The 20,437-nt window shown below is 36.1% G+C and overlaps 1 protein-coding gene across 4 annotated transcripts in view; it reads right to left on the bottom strand.

The window, feature by feature from the left end:
- LOC150108904 (carboxypeptidase M-like) overlaps window positions 1-20,437 on the bottom strand; it is an 81,666-nt gene that overhangs the window by 48,719 nt on the left and 12,510 nt on the right. For all 4 annotated transcript variants that reach the window (XM_090410836.1, XM_090410845.1, XM_090410854.1 and 1 more), the window contains exons 2-3: window positions 17,637-17,829; window positions 12,187-12,284 (exon numbers count right to left, since the gene is read on the bottom strand). In XM_090410836.1, coding sequence (XP_090266962.1) covers window positions 12,187-12,284; window positions 17,637-17,829 — 291 coding nt within the window. The remainder of the gene's footprint in view (window positions 1-12,186; window positions 12,285-17,636; window positions 17,830-20,437) is intronic.

Here is a 20,437-nt window from a genome sequence, read left to right as displayed (position 1 = left end):
TGGGCGATCTTTCGGGATCGTCTTATTTTTAGAGCCCGCTTCACCTATACATAAGGTTGAAACCGGTCTGGTAGTGACCTTCTCTCGTAATGTTAAACAGAAATACAGCTCCTAGGAGCTAAGTTCACATTATGGGTAAATATCAAGAATAGTGATCGGATCTTGCTCCACCTTTAGGGTCAGTTGCTGCAGTATCCAGGTATTTGCTTGCGCTTGGAATCGCCGAACTTTATATAGTTTCTACTATATTCGGCATGAAACTCTTTGAGTTTCTTATTCGGCTAAGAAACGATATGGGATGTCATATCCCTTAACTTAAACATGTCATATGTCGCCGAATTGAAGCCTTTGGCTCTTCATATATCTAATAATTGCACAATGACTTTATTCTTCAGTAAACTGAAATTGAAAGAAAATTGTCATTGTAGAAGGATCATCCTTGCGGCAAACGTAAGTGAAATTAGAAATTAGAAGCCAAGATATAAAAATTGAGATCCTTTTGTATATTTTAGACTTTGTGCATAAAATTATGTTTCTACTTTTCTATATTTATCTGCAGTCAGTTGACAAGTTATGTACTTGTCAGTTGACATGTCAATAAATAAATGCTTCTGCAAAAAAGATCTAAGTTCCGTATTCTGTAAATAGTGTAGTTAACCTTTGAATTTTAATTGATGTGACGATATTCCTAAGTGAAGTAGGCTATGTAGAAAATTTGTGTGAGACGGATTTAACAGTTCTTTCTTGTTACCAAAGAGGTTTTAATAGTTCTTCCTTATTATCCTTTCTTTCTTCACTTAATCCCTAAATACTTTTTTTTAACCGAGACCGACAGTTATGGCGATAATCTGGGCTTATTATAATAATCAAATGGTCTTATTGAAGGTAAGAGTTAGCTGATCTCAAACAGAAATGGGAGGATTTTCGAAATTCCCTGGAAGAATAATATACTGGTTACATAGTCTTAGCTGCTTCATCCGTAATTTAAAACATTAACGCACCCTAATTCCATATCTAATTCACAGTACTTGTAAGATATATACATATTTTTATGCCTAAAATATGTTTATCATAGGCAGTATAGCGCTGGAAGAAAATTAACTACATAGATAGGCTGAAATAGAATAATTCAGAGCTGGGGAAAAAACAGACATTAAGAAAACGATGCACAGAGTAATCAAGTGTAACCAAACCAATATTCGAAAAAGATTCCACCGCACATATAGTTTGGCTACTGTACATTCGCATTCAGCTTTTCTCTTCCTCTTCATTTTTTCATATCCTTCTTATTTTTATAATTTTGTTTTTTTTCTTCTAAGTTTTACCTAATTTTTCCCAAATACACAAGCGCCGGCTTGCTTGACCGAGTGGTTAGCGTATCCCCACTCCAAACGACAGGTCTGAGGTTTGAATCCCTCTGTAGGCATGGATGATTATGTTTAGGTAGAAGATGATTTCATCTCCCGATGCGACACCACCGTCTCATTTACTGGAAGTCTGAAGTGGCTTGTAGAAGTTCCATGTTTAGTCTCTAAAGCACGGTTTCCACCTACGTAAAAGTAAATTAAAAAATTACAATATATATTGTAATTTTTTAATTGGGAACAAGATGGGAACAAGAGTACTCTTGTTCCCATCTACAAGGGTAAAGGGGATGCACAAGACTGTAAAAATTACAGAGGAATAAAGTTGATGTCCCACACAATGAAGATCCTAGAAAGGGTTCTTGATGGTAGATTGAGGGAGGAGGTGGAGATTGCAAAGGAACAATTTGGCTTCATGCCTGGTAGATCAACAACAGATGCTATCTTTGGGTTACGACAGATGATGGAAAAATATCGAGAGAAACAAAGGGAGCTACATCTGGTATTTATTGATCTGGAGAAAGCATACGATAGAGTGCCAAGGCAAGAAGTCTGGAGGTGTCTGAGGGAGAAGAAGGTGCCGAAGAAATATGTCAGGTTGGTGCAGGAAATGTACAGAAATGTGAAGACAAGTGTTCGGACCTGTTTGGGACAGACAGAAAGTTTTCAAGTAACAGTTGGCTTGCATCAAGGGTCAGCATTAAGTCCGTTTCTGTTTAATATTGTGATGGAGGTGGTAACAGAGGAGGTGAGAGAAGATGCACCTTGGACAATGTTGTATGCAGATGACATCTTGCTGTGTGTAGATTCAAGAGAAGAAGCGGAAACTAAACTGGAAAGATGGAGAAAAGTACTGGAAGAGAGAGGTATGAGACTGAGCAGAAGTAAGACAGAGTATATGTGTTGCGCAGTGGACGGTGGCCAGGAGACAGACCTGGAGCTGGAAGGAAATGTCATCAGGAAGGTGAGAGACTTTAGATACTTAGGCTCGACAGTGGAAGAAGATGGAGGAGGTGAGAAGGAAGTGGGATGCAGGATACAAGCAGGTTGGAGGAACTGGAGGGAGATGGCTGGAGTGTTATGTGATAAGAGGGTGCCGATCAATCTGAAAGGCAAAATTTATAGGACAGTAGTGAGGCCAGCTATGACATATGCTATAGAAACTGTGGCCCTGAGGAAAAATAACATTAGCAGGATGGAAGTAGCAGAGATGAGAATGCTTAGGCGGATGTGCGGTGTGACCAGAAAGGATCATCTGAGAAATGACTATGTCAGAGGAACAGTGAAAGTTACGAACTTAGGAGCGAAAATACAGGAGGCAAGGTTGAGATGGTTTGGTCATATATATATATATATATATATATATATATATACAGGGTATTCGGGATAAATTTGACATATTTATAATTAATTATATTTTTCCGTAAGTTACATGTATTAACACACACTTCTCTTCATTTAAAAGTTTGGACCCTTCTTCATTCATATACAAGATGTCAGAAAGGATGGATAGCTGGAACCCACCTGAATCATGGAAGAGAATAACTTGTATCATGATGATTCGTGCCCGCCATCAAAATAAGGATATTACGACTGCTGCCCAATGCTCCCTGAATACAGTAAAAACAATCAGGCATGAACTAGAGACTTGCAATGGTGACTACGAGGATGTAGCAAGAAGAAAGATCCCTAGCAGACGATCTGATTGCGTTCGTACAGCAGAATTCCTCGCAAATCTGCAGGAACAGGTGTTGAAGAACCCTGGCATTGGAATTCGGGCTTTGTTCGTGGAGTTGCTAACTGTAGTCAAGCCCTGGATAACAAGGGTAGCCAATGGTAGGCCGTATGTATGGCAGCAGGATTCGGCCCCTTGCCACACCTCTGGGAAAAGTCAAAAATGGTTGTCTGAAAATTTCTACGACTTCACCAGTCCAAATGTTTGGCCTCCAAACTCCCCAAACCTTAACCCCATGGATTATTTTGTATGGGGCGCAGTTGAAAAAGACACCAATCGCACTTCCAGTAATACAAAAGCCCAGTTAATGGATAAAATTAAAACAGTTTTTGCGGCCCTTCCCAGGGAGACTGTAGCATCAGCTTGTTCGAGGTTCCGAAGCAGAATTGAAGCTGTGATCGATGCTAATGGTGGTTATTTTGAGTAAATCTTGTTGATAGTATTGTAATTAACTCTGCCTGTAATGTTTTTTTGTCAATTCATTAAATTTAATAGATACAAAGAAGATTTTCTTTTTCCTTACGAAACTGTCAAATTTATCCCGAACACCCTGTATATATATTTCAAAAGGCTATTCTACCTAGGTTCAGCCAGGTGCAACAGATTCCTGCTCTCCATCTTATATATTTTCTAACAAACATTATTTCAATGTCTCCTCTGTTAGACAGAATCATCAGGTTGTAACTAATCAGTTAATTCTCATGGACAGGGAAACTAGAATTGATAGGGTTGAGAGCAGGAAGTACAGCCTCATGTGGGGAAGATGGTTCAAGATATAAGGTAACGTTGAGCGCATTGGAGATTACGGAAAATGATAAATATGGGGCCAAGAGTAATGACTTAGTTGGTGCATATACAGAGAGGACGGAGAAGTTCTTTTTTCTATATACTAATGCCAGGAGCATAAGAATAAAAGGAATGAATTAATAGCACTGATTCACGCAGTCTGTCCTGAAATTATTGGTATTAGTGAAACGTGGTTAGGAGAGGATGATGTCTTGAAAGGAACAGAAGTAGAAGGATATACTATTTTTCCGGAGGGAGACGGAGAGAAACGGGGGTGGAGGAGTATTGATTCTAGTAGCTACTAGTATAGACAGCCAGGAGGGATATAATGCTCATGACTTTGAGGGTGTATGGTGTGAATAAGATGTTGGAAGGATCAAATATATAGTTGGATATTGCTATAGGCCAGGGAATTCAGAGAGGAATGAACTGGAAATGTTTAGACAAATTGGTATTAAGAAACTCACTTTTTGGAATTCTTGAGGGGCAAATGTCTTAAATAGCATGTGTTGGAGGAAACGCGAGGATCAAGAATTTTGGTTCTGATTACAGCATCAGAGGATATGATGGTGACTGAAATGTTATATTTGTCTCCGCTTAGTGAAAGTGACCATGGTGTGTGGATTTCTGGAGTGAACAGGCACGCGAAAGTTTTAAAGAGAAAGGAAATTATGTGGAATTATAAGGGAGGTGATTTTAATAGTCTTAGAAATCAACTTGGGTCAGTACCATGGATGGAGGAATTATATGATAAAGAGGTTAGTGGGCATTGAAGCGAGTTAAGTACCATTTGTTAACAGCAGTAGCAAAGTGCAACCACGCGTGAAAAAAATTTAAAAAAATTGGGGTAAAATGGATAGCCACTGAGATTAAGAAGAAATCGCAGATAAAAAAAGAGGCTATGGAAAAAGTATAGAATGAGAGGTGAGGAATACAAAGCTCAAGAAAGGTAACTAATAGATAGGAAGGAAAAATCAAAATATGCGAGTTACGTATTGAAACAAATATCTTAAGGAATTTGTTTCAATATGTAACTAGCAAAAGAATGAATGATTGTGGACGAATGGTGTTTCTAGACGAAAAAAGTAGTATAATGACCAAGGCGAATGATATTATAGAGCTGTTTAATTATTACTTTTTTTAGAGTGTTTCATTCTGGGGATATGAATCTTATGCCAAAGAGGATGGAGACGGTTGACGGATTAGAAGTCAGTGAAATGAATGTATTTACAAGTATCATAAGTGAGCGTGCTAAAGAACTAACAGCTCCCTTGAGTTGGCTATTTAATGAAAGCCTTGCAACTAGAAAAGTCCCTGGGGAGTGGAAGGGGTGAGATAGTGCCATTGCATTAGGGTGGAGAGAATGGAGGTATTAAATTACAGACCGGTCTGTATTATTTCTGTGGTTGTTAAGGTTTTAGAAAAATTGGTAAGAGCTCGTGTACAAAACTGGATAGATGAAAATAATATTATCTGTGAAGGTGAGCTCGGATTTGTTAAGGGGTGTTCTTGTTTCAATCGTTGACTTTTATGATAAAGTAACAAGAGTTGTTGATGAGAGAAATGCATGCACTGTAATTTTTTTTTTTGGCATTTGATAGGGTACCACATGATTAACTGGTATTTAAACTGCAACGTATGGATATATAAAGGTTTGTATATTAAGCTGGTGGAGTGGATTGCAATTTGGAGTACTACTTTTCAACCTTTATATCAACGATATTGTCACTAAAATTCAAGGAGATATTTTAGTTATTTTCGGATGACATGAAGCTATGGATGGTTATTGCGAGTAGTGCTGATAGCTCTTCAGGTGGTTCTGAATAAGCTGGAAATATGAGAAGATCAATAGGGATACCAGTGTAATGTTGTTAAATGCAAGGTTTTGAATTTTGAAAACTTCAGATGGGATACTGCATACTCTATGTGTGGAAGTATGCTGGAGGAAGGCAAGGAAGCACGGGATATTGGGGTTACAGTAGATCGAAATTTGAAATTTAAGGTGCATGTTGCAAAGATGATTAAGACAACTCAGCGGATTGCTGCAATATTAATACGAACATTAATCAGCAGAGATAAAATGGTAGTGATTTAACTGTATAAGGCCTTGAACTGGCCTTATATATGGCCCGATCTTAAGGCCTTATGATCAGGCCATATCTGGACTGCTGTGCTCAAATATGGTCACCGGGGTTTAGAGAGGATGAAGACACTTTGGAGAGAGTGCAGGGGAAATAGGGATAGAATGAAGTCATGTAATCTGCAGAGTTCGGTTGATAGAAGGCGAAGGGATGATATGATTGAGATTTAAGCTCTTGAGAGGTATTTACTGGATGGATACGAGAGAGATTTTTCAGATTCTGGAAAAAAAAGGAAGGGGTCCAGAACAGAGGCATCCATGTAAATTGCTCAAAGAAGTTGTGAATAAGAGGGTGAGAAGTATTTTTTTACATGGAGAGCGGATGGATAAGTGGAGTGCATTACCTGAGTATGTTGTGAATGCTAAGAATGTGAATGAGTTTAAGATTCAGTATGATAAGTATGTTACAAGAAGGAGAGATTTTCCGTAAGTCTGTGGACTTTTGTAATATATGTATGCTTATTTCACATTGCAATGTAATTATTATTATTATTATTATTTGTCACCTCCAGGGAGTCCAAAGACTCATCGAGGGAGGGCATCCACTGTAGAACTCTGCTTCCACCACTCACAATTCACCAACTGACTGCAACTACACCAACGCCATCTACCGTCGACCACCGCCACCACTGGTATTTCCACAGACAATCACAAACATCCATGCCCACGGCGGGATGTTTGTGATTGTAATATAATGTATACTTCTTATATACTTTATGTAATTGTTAATGGTACAAATCTCTCTCTCTCTCTCTCTCTCTCTCTCTCTCTCTCCATCAATGAGTCTTTGACTCCAGGTGAGTTGATGTAATAATAATAATAACTATAATGATACAGTCCTTCGGAACGCCACTTGGTGAATCTTTTAAGAATGCCTCTAATTCTCTTTATATTTGTTAAGTCTTATGGATGAGCTTTAAACCAATGTTGGTCTGCCATGAGACTGATATAAGTGTATCCTAACTTCTTTTCTGCTACAGACAAATCTTTTAATTAACCTATAACTTCGTGAGGTTTACTAGCTGTCGTACCTATTGATATGTTTATTGAATTAAAATTTCCTGTCAATCAAAATATCTAAATACTTATATTCATTAATTCTTTCAAACATCCATTCAACTTATATTTTTCATCAGATGGATACCAAAACTGTCTAATGAAGATCCTAAAAAACAACATTTTTTTTTCAAATTTATTGCTCGGTGGAGGACTCATCTCCCTCTGATCCACTAACTAACAAATTTTTCTCAGTGCTGTTAATATTCCATTAAACCTCTAACATGAATTCTTCACAGCACTTAAGCTTCAACACACGGATCCACTAACCCTTCTCCCTTCCCATGCAGTTATAAACTTGCTTATTAGCCAGTCTTTATAGGATGTTGTAAGAGAGAGAGAGAGAGATGAACATAGAAAAACAGCATATCCTTGACAGATAGGGTAACTGCGGTATAATGGGTAAGGTTCGAATACTTATTACCATATTAAATGGATGAAGTCTCTTATTATGCATAAACAGATTTAACAATCAAAAGGTCTGTTTTTAAATTATATCAGAGCCCCTAACCAATAATCCCGCTCTAAGTTTAGTGTGCAGAAGTTGCCAAAAATATGGATGATGTTTATGGCTGGATAATCCAACAACGTAGATTTTCAAGCAGGAATTCGTAGAGTGTAATATTTTTCTATTTAATTTTATCGCGGAATCTTGCCAAGTTCAATAAAAACTTGCGGAACTAACTAGAATGTTTACATTTAAAATTAAAATAAAGCTTGAAAAAAATTACATAAAATAAAAATCAATTTTTAAGAATTATAAATTGCGTAATTTATTCACAAAATCAAAAAATTACATACAATGAAGAGTTGTTTTAATATACAAAACATATATAAAATTATTATCTTGTGTATTATCACGTGATGATACGAACGGAAAGCGATTAAGAACAATTTGTCCACTACTACACACACGCACATCTATACTAAATAGTACGAAATGATGTTATATACCACATATCTAAAAACAATTAATACAAAAAATTAAATAAAATAAAACATTTGTATTAATTTTTGGCTATTGCTAAATTATGAATGTTGTTGCGTAACCCTTGGGTTCCATGGAACACCATTTGGCACCATTTGCTGTTCTCTTCAGAGAACAACAGAACCTACCACCATTATACAGAACTTATAACATCTTATAAGCATATTAGTTATGCTTATTCATGATATTCATATAACTTAGACAAACAGTAATAAAAATAGTTTTATCCCTACTGCCTGTCTATTTAACTATCTTGCTAATAATGAGTTTACTTCACTTAAATTTACGTAAATAATATTTAAGTAAATGTTATTTCATTTAAGTCAATGTTATGAGTGAATATTGGACGTTCTTTAGTTAGAAAATATTCGTAATTACCTAGCGTATGCTTTAATTTTTTTTTTACATCTTAAAGTGTTATAATATTGAATTCAAGGGTAGGTATGATACCTGGGTTGGGTAATTTACAGCCTCCTCGATGAGTCCTTGACTCTCTGGAGGTCTTAGATAATAATAATAATAATATAATAAAAACCAACTTATGGAGGCTGAATTATCTCCTCAGCCATTTTAAAGTTCATAGCTCTAAATTTCAAAAATAATTTTATTTATTTTTTTCTTTAATTTCAGACAGTTAAATATCGACTCAATATTATATTATACCATAAAATGGTCTCGTATTTTCATACCCATTCTTGTTAATCTTCCACACCCCCCAGCTATTTGAATCGAACGCAAAGTTCATCGTTGCACTCGACTACACACTTTCCCTTCTCGTGCATCATATTGTTCCAGTAGTGATCAGTCTTTTGCTGAAATGTCTGATTTACATCACAAGTTTCGACTTAATTTTCTGTCTTTATAACTAATTGATTTCATGTATATTTAATTTACTTTTCTAACCTTAGGGGAAAGAGGATAGTTTCTAATAATTGCATATCGATCAGTAATTAATAATTTTTCAACTGGAATTCGAAACTTAGTGTCCCTTTCTAGCTAAGATTTATTAGCATTCCAGTATCTATCGTTTGCTGGTTTTTGTTATGATTTGTTTATACGCAATTGTGATTATTTGGATATTATGATTAACAAACAAGAAGTCGTGTATAGTTCTGCTTGTCGTACCGACAAACTTTAAACTAAGGAAGAGGTAAGTAGAGTTCTATTTTATAACTTTTTTGTTATTTGCAAAAGTGCCGTTGTAATTTTTGTTCTTTTATAACGTGCATGTCTGCAATCGATACCATAGTAAGTCTTGCTCAGATTTGTGGTCATTTTGCAGCTTAACTTATTCAACGAACCATCCCCCTTCCGTCAAACATTCGTTTGATACCAGAAATGTAATGTACACTGAAAAATAAACCACTGGATAATTTTAACGACCTCTTGTTTATTATTTATTCAACTAATGTATGACAAATTTATTTTAAATTAAGTCCTTAATTTATTTTTCAGTATATAAAATGTTCCTCGTCACTTAAATAGCAACAGATTTTTGAGTTCGTCTTTGTTTTTTTCTCAGTTATTAAGTAACATTATGAGAAATAAGGAATGGTGTTAGTGCTCTCAACTCGCAAAAGATCTAATGTTTATTAGGCAACATTTTTGCCTAATAAACATTAGTATTGCTTTACTTTGTTTAAATATATTACAGATCTATAGCCCACAGACACATCCCGCACCTGCAAGTCTTCGCAAAATAGCTAGTCTCATACGAAGGAAAAGGTCCCCCCTCCCTACCGGTCGCTCCGTGTTTTTCATCCCGCGAAACAGGCATACCGGCCAGAAAAATGCATGCAGTTAACTGACATAATACAATGGCCACACAGTCTTTGTTACTTCTGCCATAACTCCGAAATAGCCTTCGGAAAAATAATCAGACCAGTAAAGTCCGTGAAACTTCCGTGTGCTGTTCCCATAAGTCTCGAAAATGTCGGTTCAGTAGCTTAACTGAATGGATGAAGTCATTGAGTATTACAGTAAAAATATACTGGTACAAAAGATTGATTAAAAACGCTCAGTCGTGTTAATGCTTGTTTGCCTATCTATATATGTATACATTCGAGACATGTGCAGCGACGATTGACCTGGTCTGTTTGTGGGTGCTTCTAATACAAAAGGTTGCTGCAATCCTGACAGTAAGATAGTTAATATTATGTGACTACGATAACCACGGTGAGTATTTTATGTAATTATTTTGTGGTTTGAAGCTGTCCAGTTTAGACTGCGCTTACTGATTTTTGGTTTAGATTTATAGGATCCCTATTGGTACAGAGGAGCAAGAACGTAATTCCTTTCCAAATTACGCTAGCAGGAAAACACGCCTTCTTTGTTGGACCTCTAATAACGATATTATCCTTCCCACCGAGAGTAAACCTTTCATGATAAGTCTGAACTCTGTAGAAGTTAGTTGTAATAATCACTATTGTAGTCATTCGTTTCAAAATCTCCGCGATGAATCTTTGATTCCAGGATAATTATAAAAATAATAAAAGGGTAGTTCTTGAACAGCAAGAGCTAATATTCGGATATTAAGCCTGTGTTTATTATTAGAAGATTAATAATAATTCCTCGCTGTCTCAAGCTAACAAGCTAATATTTTTGAAAGTGTATGAAGGCGAAATTGAGTAATAGGTTAGATCAGAGGTCGGCTACGCAGTGACCAAGGGCGCACAAAAAATTCACCGCGGGCGCCATGGAATTAGAGAAATTATTGTAAACTGCTTTGGAGCTCGCAGCGGTAACTTTGCAGCGTACATTGCAATATATCTGAGAGATACATTCATTACTAGTATGTGCTAAAATGCAAGAAAACATAAAGAAAAAAACACTGCAAATATAATACATGATGGTACAAATTAAGTGAATATTGAATTCAACATTATTCCATAGCCGAATATATAGAAACTTAAAAGTTTCGTGGATGCAAGCATAAGTAGTGCCTTATGGACAACTCATGGTAAAGGTGGAGCAAGCTCCAGACCTCTTTTCTTAGTATTTTCCATAAATGTAAAGCACATCTTGCAGAGGTCAGCAACCTTTTTAATATGAAGAGCTCAATATAAAATTTGAAAATTACGGAGGGGCTCATGACACAGGCATTTTTTCTCTCATTTCAGGCTTAGAAATTCTATGATTAGTTGTTTTTAAGAAAAATTAGATTTCAAATTTTAACATTATTTTATTTACCTCACTTTTACAACATGTTTTTGTCACATATGAATGAATATAAAATACCATTAAAAATGAATACAAAAATAATATTCATGTTAACAATTAGCATGCATCTGTCAGATCAGATGCGAGCGCCTTGCTTTATCAATCATAATGGCAAATGTATTTGTTTATTATGCAATAATAGTGTGGCTATTTCTAAAAAAAAAGTAATATAGAAAGACATTTCAAAACCATTCATGCCAATTGTAATTTTAAGTTTAATTATTTAAATCAGGAGGAGTCAGCAACGCAGCGCCTGCAGTATTGCGCCCTTCATATTAAAAAGGTTGCCGACCACACGGTTAGATCATCCTGTCAGTTCGAAGTATATAAGATTTTTTGTTTTAATTGTTGAGTAGTTGATTACCATAGTTCGTTACCATAGTTACATTTATGCATTTAATGTACTATATTCATGTATAATAAATACTGCAACATTTTTATACATCACCGGCGTTTAGCATGCCACCAGCCTCCTATTATAATGGCGACGAGTCGCCATGACTTGATTGATATAATATCTGGCTTCCTGACATATATTTCTTTTTTTATTGATCTGAATGATTTAACGATGTTTTTGTATATTTCCCATAGGTATATTTACATAACTTTGTTTCTAAATCATAGCAGCATTAACCCTAATAAAAAAAATATTTAGATATTTATGTATAAAGTATTTGAATTTTTGACAAATTCTTAAAGTATTTTCAGTATTTTTTTTTTTTAATTTTGTAAGCATCCATCTAATTTATGGAATTTCAGCACTTTTTCGTGTGAAAACGTAGTTCCTAACAGCGGAAGTGAGTTATAATTTTTGAAACAATTAAAGCACTACATAAGTTTAGTATGCAAAATATTCAAATGGTACATTTTTACTTTAGTTCTAGATTTAGTTTCTCACCTCATTCCCGTGCATATTAGCTACATATTTGACATTTGGCACTAAAAGCGGCTCTTCGAATGGATCCCGTGATAGTAACATCACTAATAGCTCTCGACCTGTGGTAAAACAGAAATAGAGCTGCAGAAAAATATTCCCGGAAAACACGTCTGTAAACTACAAAGTAAGCAAAAATAAGAAAAACACGTATTGGAAACATTTAATACTATACCTTTCGAAGCATTTTTCTAATATTTTGCAAACAGTTGAAATGTTGCTTTCATTCTTTCTTTCGGGAAGGAAAAGAATTGATAACAGAAATCCGAGGATTGGATTTTAAGTGAAAACTAATGTTTCGCATTATTATTGCTAATTCGATCATCCACAGAATCATCGCGAGAAACTTTTTATCATATACAGTACCATTATTCTTCTCTTTAAAGTCGTTCAGTGCATTTGCTAGTCAGGCAACATATTCCGCTCACTTGCAGTGTGAAAAATCTGATGCACGCACTCGTATCTGAAAAAAATGTTTATTTTCTATAACTTATGAAATCCTTTCACCTAGTTGCTCCTATCATAGCTTCTCCTTCTCCACGTATTAGATTCCGCACTCCACATTGCTTTAATCTCCTCCTAAATTGAATATTCCATAGGCTCAATATCGTATGTTAATCCGCCTTTGAATGCTGTCCACTGTTTCTGCAGATCCTTGAAATCCAGTAGGTCTGTGCACTGTGATCCAGATACGGTCGAATTAAGCACAGTGGCTTTCTTACCCATATTTCAACATAGCAATTATTATTCATTATCCTTTGAAACGTGCACCCTGAGCTTACTCCTATCCTCCAGCAGATCGGGAGATTTATGCTATCTATTCTTGAAACTGTGCAGTTATACAAATTCAAGCCTTTGCTCTTTAAGCACATAGACTTTGTTTTAAAAAAAAAATTACGAAAAGATTAACTATAGAAACGTTCATCTGCATACTCGAGCAAGCTACTCATCATCCTTACCAGTAATATCATATCTCAAGAATTGAGTTCAGTGGTAATTAGTTCTGTCATTCATATTTAAAAATTTTATTAAGGTATTCAAACAACCTGTCTTGAGAAGAGGTTCAAAAATCAAACTAGTATTCATAAATGTTTCATGTTAATCAGTCAATAAGATTGTCACAGAAGGTCGAACAGAACGCAACAGTTGGCCAAAATCTCTTCTGACGTCTCTCAAAGATAATTAGATTTTGAGATTTGATCCCAAACAGTGACATCATTCTCAATAAGTAAATAGAGCGCTTTTATGTCCGCCATCGAAACGTTTTAACTCCGCCACGAATGATTGGAAACATAGTATTTTGGCTTCCTATCAGTCGTGCAATAATAGGCTAATGTTAAGATACACCAGGAAATCCTATTCTACGGACTTGAGTGCCAGAAAAACATGTGGTATCGTCTTCAGTAGAGAACATCCATGTCCAGAATGCGTCTAAAAATCTAGACGTAAAATATTAATACCAGAATCACTCACGTTTAATATTTTTATTTGTAAATCGGTTAAGTTTCATAACCATTATCAATACAGTTATAGGAAAACTATAAAGAACAACCATTTAATTGCAAGTACGTGATATTATGTGCACTATAGGGACTATTTGTGCACCATATCTACCAATAATTGTCCGGATACTTTAGCAGTTTATAATTGATACAGCAGGCGAACCCTAATATCGGCTGTGCCCATCCTTGGCTTTGATCACCTCCTGCACCCTTTGAGGGAGGCTTTCCACCAATGTACGGCAGACATCATGTGGAATTTGTCTCCATCCCTCCATCAAAGCAGCACTGAGTTCAGCGACAGATCTAGGACGTGCTGCTCTGGACCCTATTCGCAGCTCCAATTCGTCCCACAGGTTTCGATGGGGTTTAGGTCCGGACTCTGCGCAGGCCAGGGCAGTCGTTTGAAGTCGTAGTATGAAGAGATGGGTTTAACATCCATCTCTTCATACTATTCCATAACAGCTGCAGCTTTGTTGCATGGGGCATTGTCGTCTTGATAGTAACACGGATCCGTTCCATAAAAACTACAGTGTAGGCAGCACCTCATTATCCTGAATATCAAAGTACTGATTTGCCTTCATGGAACCACAGCGTTCACCAGGCTGCTCCACACCCTGCCATCAGACTGGAAACAGGTGAACCTTGATTCATCGCTCCACCATTGGAGCGATGAATCTCTCTCTCTCTCTGCACCAAGTCAGACGAGCTGCCTTTTAGTTGTTGTGATGTTCGACTTGTATGCAGCTGCTTTTCCGTGGAAACCCAGTAAATGGAGTTCTTTTCGTACAGTATAGTGCTCACCATGCAGTGGTGTAGCTAAAGCTTTTGCCGCCCCTCTCAATTCACACCAAAAATATTACAAAAAGTCAAACGACGTATAGGGAAATAAATTAAAACACTATGTTTATTTTTTGAATTAAACTTTAATTTCAACATTCTAAAATGTTATTTTTCGTGCTTTTCTGTTGGTAAAATCGTTGATGACATTGGCGATGTCTATTTCATAATAATGTAGGTAATTCTTAATCAATTTTATTTAGAAAAACTCCTCTCACAACTAGCAACACTTAAAGCAATTATGAGGAAAATTCTCAGCAACATTACAGTATTTGGAAATGAGTTCTCGAGACTGTATTTTAGAATTAACTGCGAAAGTTCAAAAAGGTTCAAAGTGCCGCCCCTCCCTAGCTAGGCCTCTGTCACCATGGTGTTACTGGCGTTCTGTAACTCATCACGGATGATTTGTGCCGATTGTAGCCGGTTTTTGCGTGCCACCCGTTTTATCATCCTCCTATCCCTGTCAGTCATTTTCGGCGGTCGTCCTGGGCGTTTTCCTGCACTAGTGATGCCAGAGCGTCTCCATTTATTGATCCCATCACCAGCCGTTGATTTTGGATGCTCCATTTGAACGGCAATGGCACGTATGGAATATGCGACCAATGCGACAGCCCACGATGACACCTCTCTCGAAGTCACTGAGTTCATGTCATGTTGCCATACCACCTATATTCAACTGCTGCGATGAAATACTACTTTCTACTATCTGAACACCGGTTCTTATGTTAACAAACCTGGAATGTTCTATAACTTCAAACAATAGAGGTTTCCAGACAATTATTGATAGATAGTGTATATTATATATGAAGTGTAATATAGATAAAGGCCTTCGTAACTGTCCCTCTAATTTAATAGAGTAAAATTAGATTTCAATCTGCTATATTTTATTTAAATCAATACCTCCTGAATGTAGCTATTTAGAAAAGAATTTCCAGCCTTATATTGAAATTCCTGCTCTAAAACATAATAAAAACCTAATTATTACTAAAGCCGACAAAGATGGGGTAGTTGCAATTCATGATAAGATAATTATTTCAGAAAACTTAGACGTCTACTTCGATCATTCTACGTACAGAAGCATTGATAGAAACCCTACTTAACCACAAATCAATAAACTTAATAGCTTCTTGGAGACGAAATTCATTCTTGGGATGAAGAAACAGTAAAAAGGCTTAAAGGTTCATGCTTTTGCTCCTCGACTATATGGCCTTCCTAAATTTCATAAAGATGTGCTTTTAAGATTTATTGTTAACTGCATAGGATGGCCTACGTATAAAGTCTCAAAATACTTATCTAATTTTCTCTTTACATTTACTGGAAATTCTGTTTCCTTCATAAAAAATTCAATAGATTTTAAGAATAAAATTTCAGTATTATCCTTACAACCCACAGGTCTTCTAGTAAGTTTTAATGTAACCTCGCTCTTTACAAATATTCCTCGGACAGATACGATTGAATTGCTTTATAGAGACTTTCCTCCTGATATTGTAAAATTATTCGACTTTGTTATCTTCAGAGGTCAGAACAAACTGTATAAACAGACAGAGGGAACAGCAATGGGATCTCCCCTTTCCCTAACCTAGCCAATTACTTTATGGAACATTTCGAACAACATATTTTACACTTTTTTTTTCACCTGAAACATCGGTTTGGTACAGATATGTTGATGTATTTACTGTATGGAACTCCTCCTTTTCCGATCTTGATGAATTTCTTGAAAATATTAATTAACCCAAGAATCAAATTTACCCTGGAAGGAAAACAATTGTCTTCCTTTTCTGGATGTTCCCATTCTGCGTCAACGAAGTGGTAGTTTTCAGTTCTCGGTATATATATATATATATACTGTATATATATATATATATATATATATATATATATATATAGAAAACTAACTAATGCTGGTAAATAAATTGATTCTGACTCTCATCATCACCCTTGTCAGAAATATGGTGTGATCAAATCCTTAGTTGACAGAGCTCATAAAATTCGTTCTACGGATTCTTTTCTAAACAGAGAACTGTTTATTATCAGAACTACCTTTACTGCTAATGGTTATAATGAAGGAAAAAAAGAAACTCGAAAAAAATCAATAATTATAGCCGTCATCCTGACCCTCCTCAAGAAGAAATTACCAGAATCTGTATTCCATATGTTAAGGGGCTTTCAGAAAAATCAGCAAGATTACTTCGACAGGTTAACGTACAAGTCGCTTTCCGGCCAGTTCGCAAACTTGATACATTACTTATTTCACCAAAAGACAAATATCCCCCTCTATCTTATCCTGGAGTTTACAGATACCCTGCTCTTGTGGCTTATGTTATTATGGACAAACTGATCGATCTGTACAAATTCGTTTTGAAGAACATCAGGAATACATTTCTCTTAAAGAACCCAAAAAAATCCGGTTTAGCAAGCCATGCTTTATCTGCAAAAACACAGGATTCAGTGGAACAAAACCAAAATGTTGCACAAAAGTTACTTTCTTCTGGAAAGACTTCACGGAAAGCTGTGAAGCAAACATTCACAACGTGAACAAAAGCGATTGCTACAACTTTCTCAATTTTGGGAAGTTATTATGAACTAATGCTCACCATTCATGTGCTCCTTAATTGCAATTAAAATTTGTTTATATTTAAAAATTATGAACTTAATTAAATTATTTTGAATATCTATTAATACAGATGGAGCTATTCTCCTGAAGTAAGTCTATACTGCACATACTATCACGTGCTCTCAATTAAATTGTTGTTCTTAGAGTTTTCCTATAACTGTATTGACAATGGCCAAAAATTTTACAAATAAAAATATAAACGCAAGTGATTCCGGTATTAATATTTTATGATTAATCCATGTCCAGTGTCAGTTAGTTAGGGACTGGAGATGCTGTCCACTCCATCTAGGCACACAAATTATTTCTGAATGCTCCGGTATTGTATCCAAATGGAGAAACTGAACTCGGTAGGAAAGTCAGTAGTGAAAAAAAAAAAACTATTGTGTGTTAAAGCTAATACTATTTTTTCCAACTAAATATTAACTTGAATTTCCTCCTAAAGACATTTGTTTTGTACTTACCTTCATGTGATTTACCGATAGAGTAGAGGCGTGTCAGATTTGGATACTGTTGACTAATATCTTGTAGTAACTTTGTCATTTGTTCATAGTTATGATACCTGAATGGAATGGTCAGTGCTGAAACATGTTGTACTTTCCACATGCTTATCAGAATGACACTGACCACTACCGAGTTCATCATCATTCTGATTACCTGGGAAATACAAGAAATAATTGCAAATTTAAGAATCAGAAATTGAGAAGTTTAGCAAATCGATATTCACCGTAACTCATTAAAATTTCAAAATACCTGTGCACAAAACTACAGAAATAGTTATAAAATTGTTAATTTTTAGGCGTAAAACTTTCAGTATTGATTAGGAATGTGCTCCTTTCTTAAACAGTATTTAAATATTACCCTTTTTCCTTTCGCTTTATTTGGAAACACAAACCAACGAGTCATCGGAGTGCTAAGAATAAAGTTTCTCATTGCTATGCTATTTCTCGTGGTTCTGATTCTCATCAGAACCACGAGAAATAGCAAAGCAGTTTTATACTATTGCTTTGTCTGGTTCACTTAATTTATTTGAAAACAGGTAGCAGTTTATATACCAATGTTAATTATGTAATTAGATTATTTAATTTCTTTCTAGTGAAAGAGAGAATTCTTTCATTTTATAATGCTAAAAATAATCATGCCGTTTCCAGAGCAAAGATAACTTCGTGACTTTTGACATTTTAATTGTAGATAGGATGGGCGTGCCAAAAGCGCTGGACGCTACATAATACATGAAGTAAAAATGTTTTTTCACTAAATCTATATTGTAGATGTGAATTGCCGTTTAGATTGCTTGAGCTTCTGCTTGAATACGGAGATTCAAGCTAGTAGTAAACTGTATTTAAAACATGATATCCATAGCTGATGTTTCGCTTATGTACAGTTTCATTTCCGTAGAAGCCTTGACTGTGTAGTTTTTACTGACTGGTGAATGTCTTACAAGCCCAAGTACATCATTCTACCTGAAATTTGAAAACATAATGGCCTGTATCATTTCCTCCTGGTATGGATTAGGACCTCTTAGTTGCAATTGATATTTTTAATTTTTATTAGAAAATTAATATCTAATGTTTCTCTATAGTCGTAGATGAAGAAAGTAAATCAATACTGTTGGAAGTTTTTTTTACTATAATAAATTTAGTTTAATCTATGTAAGTGTAAGCAAACAAATTTACACCTGAAGTATCTTCAGGACTGAGGCAACTCGTGGTCAAGGTGGACCAAGCTCTCATCACTGCTTGTCTTAGTATCTCCCATAATGCAAAGCACATCTCCTTGCGGATATGTATAATACTATGCATTAAGGGAAGGGCCACTACCCAGACCGATTTCGACCTTTATTGAAGTCTCATCAGTGGGAGCCAGACCCAGAGGTGGTGATACTAAGGTGGAAGCAATAAATTAGACTATAATAAATTCAGTTTAACCCTTTATCCAAGTGTAAGCAAACAAAGCTTGCGCCTGAAGTATTATAGTCTACCCAAGTGGGGAAAAAACTTCCAACTTATTTCTCAAAATCCAAAGTAATTTAACAATAAGGTGAAACACCTTTTGGCAACTCGTATAGGTAAATATGACTTCTCCATTGCTTCCACCACCTCTGAGTCTGGCTCCCACTGACGAGACCTCAATAAAGGTCGGAAGCTTGGGTGATGAATGGCAATGCTGTAGCCCACGAAGTTTTAACTGAGGCTTGGTTGTTGCTGTCACCCAGGTCCTGGGGGGGGGATAATGAATGGCAATGCTTGTAGCCATGAAGTTAACTGAGGCACGGCTGTTGCTGTTACACCTCAGATGACATATGAGTAAATGAGTGGCTCTGTTCGGTGGTGGGGTGAGCCTGCCACGGGGTAGAGCCAATGTTGAGAGTTCTTCTCAGTGGCAGGGTAAGCCTGTTACTGAGGGGAACAACCAGGGGAGGTTCGTGCATAGGCACTGCGGAATTGCAGCACCCCAAGTTTTCTCGATATATAAATAATTTATTAATTTATTTATATTTGCTTGTAATATTTAATTTTTATCAACAATTCTATACAATTCTCTTATTTTGTATAAAAAATAATAAAAATCCATCTAGTAGCACTTAGGAAGGCGAAGGACGCTAGCAGCACTGTGTTTACCACAGTGTCATATTGCTACGCGTGCAAGCATATGCACGTCATAGTGAGTTGCGAGCTGTTAGCGTAATGGGGCACTGTCCGTCGCGCAGTTCCACTGTTGTTTATGTGCAGTTTGCGCCAGTAGTAGAGTGTTCGTAGTGCTTATCGTGTTTACTCCATCTCTTTAAATATTTGGACATTACAATTAAAATATTTAATTGTAATGTCCAAAAATTGTAAAACCATTCCTTTAATTGTAATTGAAGGAATGGATTTTATTTTGAATTATACTAAACTGTATAATTCTATCGATAATAAATAATATTTTTTCATGTTTAATTTTTTTTACCATAAGTTTGATATTTTATCCAAACACACATACACTGTACTTATGGTGTGTATGTATATTTCGAAAGTTGCAGCACCCCCCACGATTTCAAGCCACCACTGGGAATAACGCTGAGTTTTTGGAGTTTGACCTGTACTTGAACATTAAATAAAGGTCGAAACCGGTCTGGGTAGTGGTCCTTCCCTTAATGCATAGCATTATACATGTCCGCAAGGAGATGTGCTTCGCATTATGGGAGATAATAAGACAAGCAGTGATGAGAGCTTGGTCCACCTTTACCACGAGTTGCCTCAGTCCTGACGATACTTCAGGCCCA

The sequence above is a fragment of the Typopeltis vanoorti genome, chromosome 2 (assembly GCF_054136105.1).
Source record: "Typopeltis vanoorti isolate ZY-2024b chromosome 2, IOZ_Tvanoo_1.0, whole genome shotgun sequence".
Taxonomy (NCBI): Eukaryota; Metazoa; Arthropoda; class Arachnida; order Uropygi; family Thelyphonidae; genus Typopeltis; species Typopeltis vanoorti.
The sequence above is the reverse complement of the archived record's forward strand: the minus strand, read 5'-3'. Positions and strand labels throughout refer to the sequence as shown.